This window comes from Photinus pyralis, unplaced genomic scaffold (assembly GCF_008802855.1).
Source record: "Photinus pyralis isolate 1611_PpyrPB1 unplaced genomic scaffold, Ppyr1.3 Ppyr1.4_LG1, whole genome shotgun sequence".
In the NCBI taxonomy this organism is placed as follows: domain Eukaryota; kingdom Metazoa; phylum Arthropoda; class Insecta; order Coleoptera; family Lampyridae; genus Photinus; species Photinus pyralis.
Genome location: NW_022170249.1, coordinates 1155028 through 1168011, shown reverse-complemented (window position 1 = coordinate 1168011; position 12984 = coordinate 1155028). Strand labels below are relative to the sequence as shown.

The 12984-nt window shown below is 37.2% G+C and overlaps 3 protein-coding genes across 3 annotated transcripts in view; 1 reads left to right on the top strand and 2 right to left on the bottom strand.

Moving 5' to 3' along the window:
- Positions 1-2544: 2544 nt before the first annotated feature.
- On the bottom strand, positions 2545-4094 carry LOC116159403. Its single transcript, XM_031472371.1, has 5 exons — positions 3380-4094; positions 3231-3332; positions 3050-3175; positions 2752-2992; positions 2545-2572 (listed from the first exon to the last, which is right to left on the bottom strand). Exons 1-5 carry the CDS (start codon positions 3729-3731, stop codon positions 2545-2547), a joined length of 849 nt encoding a protein of 282 aa, XP_031328231.1. The 5' UTR covers positions 3732-4094.
- Positions 4095-8688: 4594 nt separating this feature from the next.
- On the top strand, positions 8689-10562 carry LOC116159690 (piggyBac transposable element-derived protein 4-like). The gene is made up of 2 exons (XM_031472723.1): positions 8689-9621; positions 9677-10562. The coding sequence occupies exons 1-2, from the start codon at positions 8700-8702 to the stop codon at positions 10528-10530; spliced, it is 1776 nt and encodes a 591-aa protein (XP_031328583.1). The 5' UTR covers positions 8689-8699; the 3' UTR covers positions 10531-10562.
- Positions 10563-12704: 2142 nt separating this feature from the next.
- Positions 12705-12984, bottom strand: part of LOC116159396 — a 4093-nt gene continuing 3813 nt past the window's right edge. Inside the window, exon 7 of the mRNA XM_031472364.1 lies at positions 12705-12941. Within this exon, the coding sequence (XP_031328224.1) occupies positions 12705-12941 (237 nt within the window). The remainder of the gene's footprint in view (positions 12942-12984) is intronic.

The following is a 12984-nucleotide window of genomic DNA, read 5'->3' as shown; positions in this document are numbered from 1 at the left end:
CACATTCTTAAAGAAAATCAAAATCATTTCTAACTTTTCACCAAAAATAATGATTATATTATAAGTGTTAATTGAACTATCCACCTACTGATGAAAAGATAATATTCATTGCTATTCAAAACGATGTATCTACGATAAGAACAACAGCTTTATTGAATGAAAGACACGCCATCAACTTGGTTTACTATAAGTATGTAACCATGAAATATAATGAATTAGTAATGTTACTGACTACCCATTTTTTTAGTTAGAGTCAACGAGTATAGAACTCAATTATACCGAGACGTGGAGTCGGAAAAAAGACACCAGTAAAAGGAAAAAGCAGAAAGTAGGGTTATATTTAAATCCGCAGGCTGAATGGGCAACTATTGGTCAAAACGCTGAAACAAAACCCGTAAAAGTGATTCTATTAAGGAACGGGGGAAAAATAACGGCACCAATAACCAGAAGACAAGGAGGAGTGATGATTAGCTTAGCAAATACCTGTGCTTTTGACAGCATTGTGCACGCATTAGCAGCAATTTACTGTGACAGTAGGCGCTACAGAGACATCATTCAAGCCCAGAGTGACTTATTACCTGTAGTCCTCTTAGCTCAAAAAATGGGAGAAAAATGTTCATACGCTAAAATTTACAGCATCCGAAGAGATATATTATATGAATTATTTGACAAAAGTGAATCAGGAGGCACCATCTCACGAGTTAACTGCGAAACAACCATTACAAACATGATAACAAAATTAAATCTCATTTCTTACGTTGAAAGAACTACTTGCAATACGTGTAATTACTTTTCTGAAAAGTCGTATTCTATAATACCGACAAATTCAAAAAAGTTAACTCCAGGTATTGAGAATTTAGGATTAGCTATATTAGAAAATAAAATACTAGCACAGTTACGATGTTCAAAAAGTAATTGCTGTGGGTCACTCATACGTCATACCCAATACATGGACGTCATTTTCATTGATTACTTCGTGGACGTAACTCCATCATTGGTATGTCTTGATGACATTCCAAAAATGCTAGATTTAGAAAATAAGATGTACCATCTCAGAAGTATTATAGAATTTCAACCTCCAGCTTTAGATTCAGCAATTGGGCATTTTTTAACATACGCGAGGAGGAATGATTACTCCTGGCAAATGTTCAATGACTTGCATGAAAAAGTAGTCACTGTATCGGCAAAAAGTGCAGTTAATGTAACTATTATTATTTATTCAGTGTAGTTGTTTGACTAAGGGCCGGTTTATTCAAGCTCAAGTAAAGTTCAAAGTAAGTTACTGGTTCAAGTAAGAGAGACATCTGTATATTCACAGCCAAGTAAATTTACAGGGGCGTGTAAATAGCTTACTGGTAAAGTAAACTTATAGGCTACTTCAATGCGCCAGTAAGGTGTTACTTCAGTTATTCTAACCTCACACTTTGTATTGTATGTAAACAATGGACGTTATCGACGATATTTTGTTATTTAACGAAATGGATATTATTAATAACATTGAAAGGCGACCCTATAATACAATTAATAGATTTCGTCACGTCGATAACTTTCACGAGTGGGATGAAACTGATTTTGTAAGACGGTTTAGATTGTCTAAAGCTTCCGTCCTTGTAGTATTAGAGTTAATACAAGGTGATATTCGGGCTCGTACTAACAGGTAAGTGCAAAAGTATACATCTGTGATGATGGTATGTAATTACGTGTTTTTTGTCAGGAACAATCCCATAGCTCCATTGCAGCAGTTGCTTCTTACGCTTCGCTTTTTTGCAAGTGGAAGCTTTTATATAACCGTGTCAGATTTCGGCGGAATACATAAGAGTACTGCGGCACAAATAATAAAGAGAACCGTAACTGCCTTGTGTCAATTACGCCGGGACTATATCTATTTCCCAAGAGATCCAGAAGAGCAACATAATGTCAAAGCAAAATTCTGCAACATTGCAGCATTTCCAAGAGTTCTTGGAGCCCTTGATGGTACCCACATCCGGATTCAATCTGATCACCAGGTATGATCAAAGTTTAAGTACCTAACTACTTACCTACATGTAATAATACATACATAATTTCTTTTCACCAGGTGGGCAACAAGCCGAGACATTTAGAAATAGGAAAGGATATTTCTCCTTAAATGTGCAAGTTATCAGTGATGCAAAGCACTACATACGAAATATTGTCACTCGATGGCCTGGATCAAGCCATGACGCAAATATATTTGATAATTCACTCATTCGAATGCAATTTGAAAATGGGGAAATGGGCAATGGACTGCTATTAGGCGATAGTGCATACCCCCTCAGATCGTATCTAATTACACCTATTAACAATCCCCAAGGTGAAATAGAGACCCTGTTTAATGAATCGTTAATCCGCACGAGAACTGTAGTGGAGAGAACTTTTGGCATTTGGAAGCGGCGTTTCCCTATACTATCCGTAGGAATGAGGTGTCGTGTTGAATTAGCACAAAATATTATTGTCGCCACAGCAGTAATACATAACATTGCACGTCAAGAGAGAGATGCCATTGACGATTTGGAGGATGACCCACTAATAGAGAATGTACTGGCTCCTCCACCTAGGAATGACAATGATAACCACCATCATAGAAGAGAGTTATTAGAATATTTTGAACAGTTGTACAATCATAGAAATTAAAAGTAACTTTATAAAATAACTGAATTTTAATACAAATTTTACAAACAAAATTGCTTTTGTAATAATTTTTGTTTCAATTTTAAGATCTCCATTTCTAACTCATGCTTTGCTGTTTCCCTTTCACGCCTTTCTTTCATGAGTTGTAACTCTTCCTGTCGCACTTCTTTTTCCAATTCCACAATTGCCAACTGCAATTTAACCAGCTCCTCTCTACTGTTTGCTAATTTACTGAATTTTTGTTCTAGATTTGCTTTACGGTTTGTTTTTTGTTGCAAAGCTTTGTGAGGTGGTTCTTTCATTTTTTGTGGGGTCCACGATTGCCAACCAGTTGCATTTGTTGCTAGATACAATAAATACTCACTTCAATTAAGGAATTAAAATGAAAGGAAGCACTTACCGACATCACTTGCACTTGCTTCAATTGGAGTTGCTTCTTCATTTGGCATATCTATCTCGATGGGGATATCCAAAACATATGCAACGGGTTCTAAATGAGATGTAGCTCTGGTGATGTTATTACACCCTACAATATACAGTATACAGGTCTTATTTATCCCTTTGTAATTACCACAAATTACTTTCATCTTCACTAAGTTCTGCTGTCGACATTGGTGCATCGATTACAATCGGTTGAGTACATTCGACTGGTTCTGGTGGTGGAATAACAGGAATTTCTAAATCTGCAGCACTTTTGTAAATAATGTAATAGGGTCTTTTTTATTGTTACCTTTATCACAATCATTTTGCGTGTGTAATCCGTCCACTTGCGTACTTATAATAGCTAGCAGCTTCTCTTCGTAGTCAGTATAGGTCACTGTATCGGGAGGGCCTCCACCAGTCCGATATAATCCACACTTCTCTTTACTACGTTTCTGCTGGAGACTTCGTTTTATGCCTTCGTATTTTATTTTTAACATTTTAGTTGATCGAAACGTGGATCCGCTGTTTGCATTAAATGCACTTTCGAGGTTGATCCACGCGTCCTCTTTCTGTTTGCATGTCACAGCATCAGTTTGTTTATTTTCAATAATTTTTTTCCGTTTGCAAACTTCGTCTACTAGTAACCTTGATTCAGCCATTGTAAAATTCGAAGATCGTGCCCGTTTTTTGTTATCACTAGCTGTAAAAACATGTTGTAATAGTAGTGAATATTCCGTAATTGGTAAAACTTACCTGTATTTGCATCCATGGTACCGGTACGTAGAATAACTAATACCGAACAAGTAAAAGCGCAAACGGTATATAACCTAACAAAACCACCTTAGAAAGTAACGTAAACGTTGTCACTATCTTTGTTTAATACTAGCATTCGTATGCCGCATCTCTCTCTAAGAATTACAGATCGTTTAAAAACGTTGACGCTCACCTACTGGTGTGCGTGACTATTCGTTTAAAAACATACCAACCTTTTCAGTATCTACTTAACAGCCAGTAGCACATGAATAGACAGAATTGCTTTACTTTTCATAAGTAATTTAACTAACCAGTAGTTACTTAAGATTTGTTGGGTAGTTGAATAAACCGGCCCTAAGTTTCACGATATTATGACGTGTAGATTTAGGTTTTTAAATATTATAATAACGTTATGTTGTAATATATTTTATTGTTTGTAAATTTTTTTTAATGGTAACACTTTTAATGTCTTTCCATCCATATGGCAAATTAAATTACAGTAACCATTAAATCAAATAATTGGATACAAATCAAAAAAAAAAGAGTACGCGAAGAGTACATATTAAAGTAATAAATTAACATTTCTAGGACAACCGTATAAAAAACACCCTTATTTTCCAAAATCCTTGTACAATTTTACTGCAAAACCGGTCATTACCGGTAAATTTTTTTTTAGAATTTTACTATTATACTATTTGTGTTGCTCTTTCGTAGGATGTAATCATTATATGTTTTATGCTCGGTTTTGTAATAAATACTACAAAACGGTAAAACCCTGATATGAACCCCGGTATAATTTTTTATATTTTTGTTGTGGGCCGATCAGAAAAGATTGCAATGCGGAAAAAATTGCCGCAAAATAAGCACAACAATATACACTTAACTTATATCTATTTGAGCAAAGGTCAGCAAAAAGTGGGAGGTACGAACCTAATATTTTGGATATGTCTCTTATCACGTGAGCCCAAAATTTGTGTAACACGGCAAAATTTAGCACAAAATAGCACAAAATTATGCACCTAACATACTTTCATTTGAGCGAAGGTGTACCTTCAGCGTGAAGTGGGAGGTACCAACCTAACATTTTTTATATCTCCGTTATCACGTGGGCACAAAATTTGTGTAATACGGCAAAATTTAGCACAAAATGAGCACAAAATTATGCATCTAACATACTTTCATTTGAGCGAAGGTGTACCTTCAGCGTGAAGTGGGAGGTACCAACCTAACATTTTTTATATTTCCGTTATCACGTGGGCACAAAATTTGTGTAATACGGCAAAATGAGCACAAAATTATGCACCTAACATACTTTCATTTGAGCGAAGGTGTACCTTCAGCGTGAAGTGGGAGGTACCAATCTAACATTTTACATATCTCCGTTATCACGTGGGCACAAAATTTGTGTAATACGGCAAAATTTAGCACAAAATGAGCACAAAATTATGCACTTAACTTATTTTGATTTGAGTGAGGGTGTACCTCCAGCGTGAAATAGGAGGTACCAAACTAAAATTTTTGAGATCTCCGTTATCACGTGGGCACAAAACTTTTGTTATACGGCAAAATTTAACACAAAATGAGCACAATATTATAAGTAATGCGCCGTTTAATTATTTTTACATTGTACCTCCAACTTCACGGACCTAATTTTTGACACAAAAACTAGAATATCGGCGAAGCCCTTGGAGCAAAGGGTCAACTATGGGGTATCGTTGTACTCCAAATTCGACGTAGAATCCGAAAATGTAGAAAAAATAGGGGGCCCTATTTAAAATAACAAAGTTGATGGCTACTTCCGGTATTTCCGGAAGTGGCGCCATTTTGAAAATATTTTAGTTCAATTCATCAGTGCCAAAACAAGGGCTTATCAGTTTAGCTTAATTTTCAAAGGTTTTCCATATGTTTCTAACTGACGCTCGTCAAGAATGACCCTGTATATTTAGTTTATTTTTTAAGGTAACTAATATTGTTTGCCACCTATGTTATCACTGGGAACCATTTTCAAATTCTTAGAAGCAAATGCGGGTTCACGTTGCGTTGTTGAGGGCGAAGCAGTCTTGAATGCAAACCCTATTATCGTTCACGGAGTAACAGAACGGTCTGATAGCCACGCGAATTTGTTGGCACTTTGTTTAAAGACGAGTGCCTTGACTGATGTTCCACATGAATTACGTAGTAAAATTGTAATCAACGACAATTGAAATTTGCAATATGCATTGCACCTTGTTACGTGCAGATTTCCTTTTTGCCTATTTTTTTTTTAGATTTCGTTAATTTCCGCTAACACGTTGAGGTATTGTGTGTTGCATATTTAGGCAAGAATGAGTTAACATCTAATGAACAGTAAGAACTGTCGCATTTATGCTAATTTCAACCTTGGCCCTGAAAATTTATCTGTGCCATACATTCTTACATACGTGCTATCATTTTTGATAACAGTCATTTTGGGCATTCTCTTCTTCCTTTTCAAGTTCAGCCTCTGTAGGTGCACGTCGTGCTCTCTGTGACCATAATTTTTGTATAATTTAGCCCTTGGAGGGTGTTTTGTGCAGAAGCCGACAACTAAAATAATAAGTAAACGATTTTGGTTTTGGAAGGTTACAAGTTTTTCACCTTTTTATGGTGCTTTGAGCACCACATGCTGACTATCTTTTGATTAAGAGAGCTCCGAACATCTGAGGTAAAGAAAACCCATTTAATTCTTCTTTTCCAGAGTGTAAGTGCTTCTTATTTTTTTTAGCTCCAAGTAATCCTTGTAATTACCTTCTTATAATTACTTCCTGGTAATTACCTAACACTTTGAACTTGCCGTTCTTGCCGAAGACCTGCAAGATTTGTCTCGGCATTCCTGCGTGATAATTAATTAGCCGCTCGTCATCAAGTAAAAAGGGACAACGAATTTCATAACTTCTTACCGTTTGCGACGTTCTATCGACATCTGGGAATTTGGGGGGATTTTCCACACCCCAGCAAGGTTAGTGGTTTTTCTCCAAGTTTAATATCTACCAATGAAGAAAAGCATTCAACTAAATTACATATATTAATTGCTTACTGTATCGTACGGAATAACAACCAGCAACCACATTAGAACCGTTGCACTTTGCTAGACTTGCATTTACACTCACAACGAAGTCAAAGTTTGTAACAGTGTTGTAAAGTCCCGTCCACAACAAATATTTGGGTTGCGTTCAATAGTCAGTAGTTGAATTACAGGTAGCGTCGCATAATACGAAATGCCTTTTTACCTATGCACGTCCCATTTTTATTTTGCAGTCAAAAGTCACTTTGGGCTAACATTTAAGTATCACGTTAGCCAGTAAACTTTGTTGCGTGCTGACTCCTTGAGTTTGCTTTCAATAATTTTGTTATCTTGAACTTTCGAATTATTTAATTGAATTAATAGCCGGTTCTTTTACGTTGGGAAGAAATATACAGGGTGTTACACGACCGTTCGAAAAAAAAAAATCGGGTTGTAGAGGGCATCAAAACAAGCACTTTTGTCCAAATAAAATCCGAGAGGTCAATGACGTGTTATCGTTTTGGGGAGATCTCACCCTCAAGAGTGTTGAATCTGCATTTCTTCTTCTAATTTTTTTTCTCAGCAACTAAGAGTTAACAGAAGTCGGGTGGCTGTCTTTGAAAAGGTTGTGGGTATGCTTTCCGTTTTTTTTGTCATGGTTGTTTTCATAAAATTCTATCCCCTATAAGGGCCGCACCCTAAACTAGGGGTGCAAAAAAAAATTCTGTTTCTGCGACGAAATTTGGTATCTGGGGTGTCTCTTAAACAATGAAATCCAAGAATCCATGAAATTCAGTTTTGAAATATTGATACAAAAAATGTTAAACTACTGAGATTTTGCGCGGGACAACGAAATAGACATATTCCACGAAATTTGGTTCGTGGTCATACTAAAGACGAGTTAAGGACCAAATACTGTCGAACAGTTTTAGAACATAACGTTTTCAAGACAAAAGTTATATCATTTGAACTTTGGTCACTCGTTCCGGGTCCGAAGTTTGTCCGCAAGCCATACTAGTACGCCCATAATTTCGGGCATGTGTTGGTCGACAATGTCGCAAAAACAAAAGATTGGTTATGAGTCGATATTTGTCGTATGTATATAGAGAATTAATGTCGGTTCATTAAATGATTAAAAAATTCGATGTTATCGGATTAAAACACCTTCAGGTACTCTTAAAGCGACTGATCGGATTATTTAGTTAAAGATATACATAAGGTCGGGAAGAAGTCAACATATACACCTTTCCGTATGCATAGTACTTTTTCACTATGATCAAAAAATTTTCAGTAATCTTAGTTGATAAGGATAATTCACAAGACACGCTCCTGGGCTGTATACTAGTAGGCACTTGGGAACAGCTTCGCGACCCGAAGACCAACATATCAAATGATGGTAAATTTTGTTTGGAAAGAGTTTATTTAAAAAAGGCTGTGTCGAACAGACCAAGTTTTTTGTTCCTTAACCTTCATAATACCGAGCGGGGTACAAATGTACCCCACGCGCACCTTATGAGCTATAAGTCTGCAAATAATTTTTTCTGCTATTTCTCCGGCCTCCTATCTATTATCTATGATAATATATATGTACCTAAAAAAGTGCGCGTAGTTTCCTTCTATGAGTCCGTAATTATAATGAATTTTTGTTGCTGGGGTACAAATATACCCCGCTTGGTACTTAAAGCATGTGTTTTATTGCGCCGGCGTGAAATACCGCCCTAAGTACGTCGAATTACCGAAACGATGTGCAGTCAGTTCACTGCGTGTTTGTGCGTCTATTGTAAGAGAAATAACCGTTTTATTTTATAATAGTGTCAGATTTATAATAGTGTGAGATTTGATATTCCTGAAAATGAGTGAAAAACCTAAATTTCGTAATGAAAACAAACTTACCGATGACGAGTTGCTTCGAATATTAGAGACAGAGGAATTTGATTACTACTTTGAAAACGATTTAGCCTTGGAAGGTGCTGCAAGTGATATAGAAGAGACTGATGTTGTGGATGAAAATGATGAAGTCGATGACCTCTTGCTCATTGGTGATAATGAAGTGGATCTGGTAAGCGAATCTGTTTCTGAGGGCGGCGAGAATTTACGTTATATAGCGAAGGACGGTTCCGAATGGGCTAAAATACCGTACGTTACGAGAGTAAAAAGGGCAAAACATAACATACAAAAATTGCCATCGGGTCTAACACAATACAGTTCGAAATTTACATCTATAAAGGAGGCGTTTGATCTATTCTTCTCTGAAGATGTAATAAATATAATCTTGAGAGAAACTAACAGAAAAGCCGAATTTGTGTATTCCAAAAAAAACAAAGCGTTTGTTCCAATAGTAAAAGAAGAGATGGACGCTTTTCTTGGTCTTCTTATAAATTTTGGAGCTGTTCATGGTAACAAGGAACCAGTTTATGTTTTATGGAGTCAAGACCCAGTTTTGTGTCGTCCAATAGTATCAGCTTCGTTGTCTCGCAACAGATTTCAGCAAATAATGAGTTTTTTGAGATTTGATAATTTTGAAACTCGCGAAGAACGAAAAACTGTTGACAAATTGGCACCAATACGGGATATATTCGATATATTTGTATCGAATTGTAAAAAATCTTTCAATCCGAACGGTCATTTATGTGTTGACGAACAGCTAGTTCCATTCCGAGGAAAGGCTCCATTCAGGGTTTACATGAAGAGTAAACCCGACAAATATGGGATCAAAATTTGGGCTCTTGCGGACTGTGAAACTGCCTACACAGTAAATATGCAGGTTTACCTAGGTAACACTTTTCTTATAAAAATCTGTTGGTGTTTTTACATTTTGTTTTTTTTTAGGAAAAATTGGTAACAAACCAGAAAAGGGTCAAGGTCAGAGGGTGGTCTTGGATATGGTAAGCCATTTAGGACAGGGATATGGAATTACTACTGACAATTTCTTTACCAGTATTGAACTGGCAGATAAATTGTTACAGAGGAACCTAACACTATGTGGAACTTTACGGCGAAATAAGCCATATATACCTAGCGAGTTACTTCCCGCCAGGTACAAAAAAGATTTTTCAAGTATGTTTGCCTTCATGAAAGACAAAACACTGGTCTCGTACGTTCCAAAGAGAAACTCCGCTGTCGTTCTTTTGTCAACTGAACATCGAGACGACAAAATAAGTGGTGCTGATAATGATTATAAGCCTGATATAATACTACATTATAATAAAACCAAAGGAGCTGTAGACACGACTGACAAACTTGCTAAAGAATACACCACCCAAAGGAAGACCAACCGGTGGCCTATGGCAATTTTCTTCCATTTGCTGGATATTGTAGCTATCAATGCTTACAAACTGTGGATTCATGCTAACCCAGAGTGGAAAAAAGGTCGTTTAGATAAAAGAAGAATGTTTTTATTGGAACTAGGTCATCAATTAGTAAGAAATAATATTATTTGCCGCTATAATAAGGATCGTTCATTGCACGAAAAAATTAAGCAAAATATGGTAACCGTTTTACCTGAACTGAAAACAGATAAGGAAAATAGAGAGCAGGTTCCAAATCAGAAAAAAAGTGGCCGATGTCACATATGTCCGAGGAATGCTGATAAAAAGTCTAGAAAACATTGCGTCCAGTGTTCAAAATTCGTATGTGCCGAACATTCTAACATTACAACAATTTGTAATTCATGCAATAAATAAATTTATAGTTAAAAATTAATCAAACATGTACTTTTTTGTCTGCCCTTTATTTAAACAATAAATGTTTAGAGCTCCTGATACAAAAAAGGGGTGGGGTATATTTGTACCCCGCTTGGTATCTAATGAAAGTTTTTTACCATGGTATTACGAAGGTTAACTCGTTTAGTATGTACACAACAAATTTCGTGGAATTATCTCTATTTTCGTTGTCCCGCCAAGAATTGCAGTGGAACTTTTTTTTTCGAATTTTCAAAAACTAATTTCAGATTCGTGATTTTCATGTTAAAAAAACCCCAGATACCAAATTTCGTCGAAATCAGAATTTTTTTTGCACCCTAGTTTAGGGGTGCGCCCTTTAGGGGTAGGAATTTTGAAAAAAAATTGCAAAATCGGAAAGAGCATACCCAAAAAAGACATGCCACCCGACTTTGTAACTCTTATGGTTGCTGAGAAAAAAATTAAAGAAGAAATGCAGATTTCAACACTCTTTGGGGGGTGGCTCCCAAACGAACCACGTTGGACCCTCGGTTTATTTGGAAAAAGTGCTTGTTTTGATGCCCTCTACAACCCGATTTTTTTTTTTCGAACGGTCGTGTAACACCCTGTATAGTACGATACATAGTACACATTTCAAGTACTTATTTTGGTTTTATATTAATAAAGATAAATTTGTTATTTAATTTCTATTTCCCTTTGATGTGTATTATTGTGTAACAGAACTAAGGTAAGGTAAGAAATTTAGCATTGAGCTACTTTTGGAACGCAAGTGGTATTCTCGGGCCGCTTCAACATTTTGTAATTTGACTTTTAATAGTCGAGAAAGGCCGTTTTTTGAGATTCCAACTCTAGAAACGCTGCCGGGTGAAACTACTAATGATGCATCAATGACTTCGAGGATGTCATTGACTGCATAACAATCATCCTGACTATTAGATTCTGGGACGTTATAAATAATTACGTTAGTTGGGCGTGTACAGCGTTCGACAGACTCGTTAATAAGAGACTCCTGCTCAATTTTGCTCTGATGCGAATTAGAAATAAGGGACTCCAATTGCTCACACAATGTCACGATATCACGAGCCGGTATATACGGCTCACTGGATAAGGTTCGCGACCCAAAAGGGCTATGCGTATACTCAAATCGGCAATAACGGATTCTAAGAACAATTTTCTATTATCAGAATAAAGCAAATAGCACAGAAAGAGCGCTCGAAAACACGTCCGTACGCGACGATGCGACGAATTAGCAAAATGAAGTTTTACTTACAAACGTTACAAACATTTACATAATGTGTTTCCTTGACTTTAAAAGGGAGAAGTCATGGATTGTCTCCTCAAAGGAAATTTTCTTGGTAAGTTCACTCTCGATTGCCAAAATCGACAGGGCACTTAACAGAGTCTCTCCCATTGTGTTGCGAAGGTAATTTTTCACCCTTTTTAGCGCTGAGAACGAACGCTCGCCACTAGCGTTGGTGGATGGCAGAGTTAAGTACACGCGCAATAAAATGCATACATTTGGAAAGGTGCGCTTTCTTTCAAGTACTTGTACATTTCGATTGGGCTCTTGATATCTTTTCCCGAAGCAAACTGCAAGTAATGCAGAAGTTCCTCTTCGAAGCCTTCATCCAAATCGTTCTTATTAACACTTCTCAGTTTTGTCGCAGCGTTTCTAATTTCACGTAGACTCATTCCATGGCAATCGAAGAGCACACAAAAATCTCGACAAAAATGGTCGTTCAGTTCTTGGTAACCTTGGTATAGTTCTAGAGAATTGCCTAGGCTTATAGATGGGTTTTGCAACGACTTGGAGGTGAGATTGGAGCGATTCAAAAAACGGTTCCACATGGCGGTCAACATCTCAGTTTCCCATTTCTCCATATTATTCGCGATTGCGTTGGCTTCTATCTTTGTTGTCGGTTTCTGAGATTTATCGGACCCGACACGTCTCAGAGCAGTGATAATTTCTGCGTATCCCCTCATCAGGGTGGCAGGTGCATCAGCCCTGGCAGACCAACGTGTGTCTAACAATCGTTTCAGCGTGAAGGACATCTTCTTTTCAGAAAACGCTTGTTCCAGAATGTTCCACCTTGCAGTGGACGCGGAAAAGAATGTGTACAACTTCTGCACCAGTTCAAAAAATGTTGTTGAAACCCTGCAGGACTCCGCTGCTGCATTCAGAACCAAGTTAAGGGAGTAACGTAGAATTCTTCATCTGTGTGTTCTCTAATCCTCGCCTGGAGACCCTTGTAACGCCCTGACATGTTCGCTGCATTATCGTAGCTTTGGCCGCGACAGTTTTTGATATCGAGTTCCATGTCTTTTAATGCTTCCAAAACATCTTCCTCGATGTCAGCACTCAAATGGCCACGTAGCGGTTTAAACCCAACGAATCTCTCAACAGGATTGCCTTCCTGTGTGACGTAACGAAAAACGAGCGTTAGTTGAACCACATGA

Coding starts and splice junctions, on each gene's coding strand:
- LOC116159403 (XM_031472371.1), bottom strand. CDS start 3,731: ATGGCTGAATCAAGGTTACTAGTAGACGAAGTTTGCAAACGGAAAAAA. Junction 3,333..3,379: donor GCAAAATGATTGTGATAAAG/GTAACAATAAAA, acceptor AAAGTGCTGCAG/ATTTAGAAATTCCTGTTATT. Junction 2,573..2,751: donor AGGGAAACAGCAAAGCATGA/GTTAGAAATGGA, acceptor TGTCATTCCTAG/GTGGAGGAGCCAGTACATTC.
- LOC116159690 (XM_031472723.1), top strand. CDS start 8,700: ATGAGTGAAAAACCTAAATTTCGTAATGAAAACAAACTTACCGATGAC. Junction 9,622..9,676: donor AAATATGCAGGTTTACCTAG/GTAACACTTTTC, acceptor GTTTTTTTTTAG/GAAAAATTGGTAACAAACCA.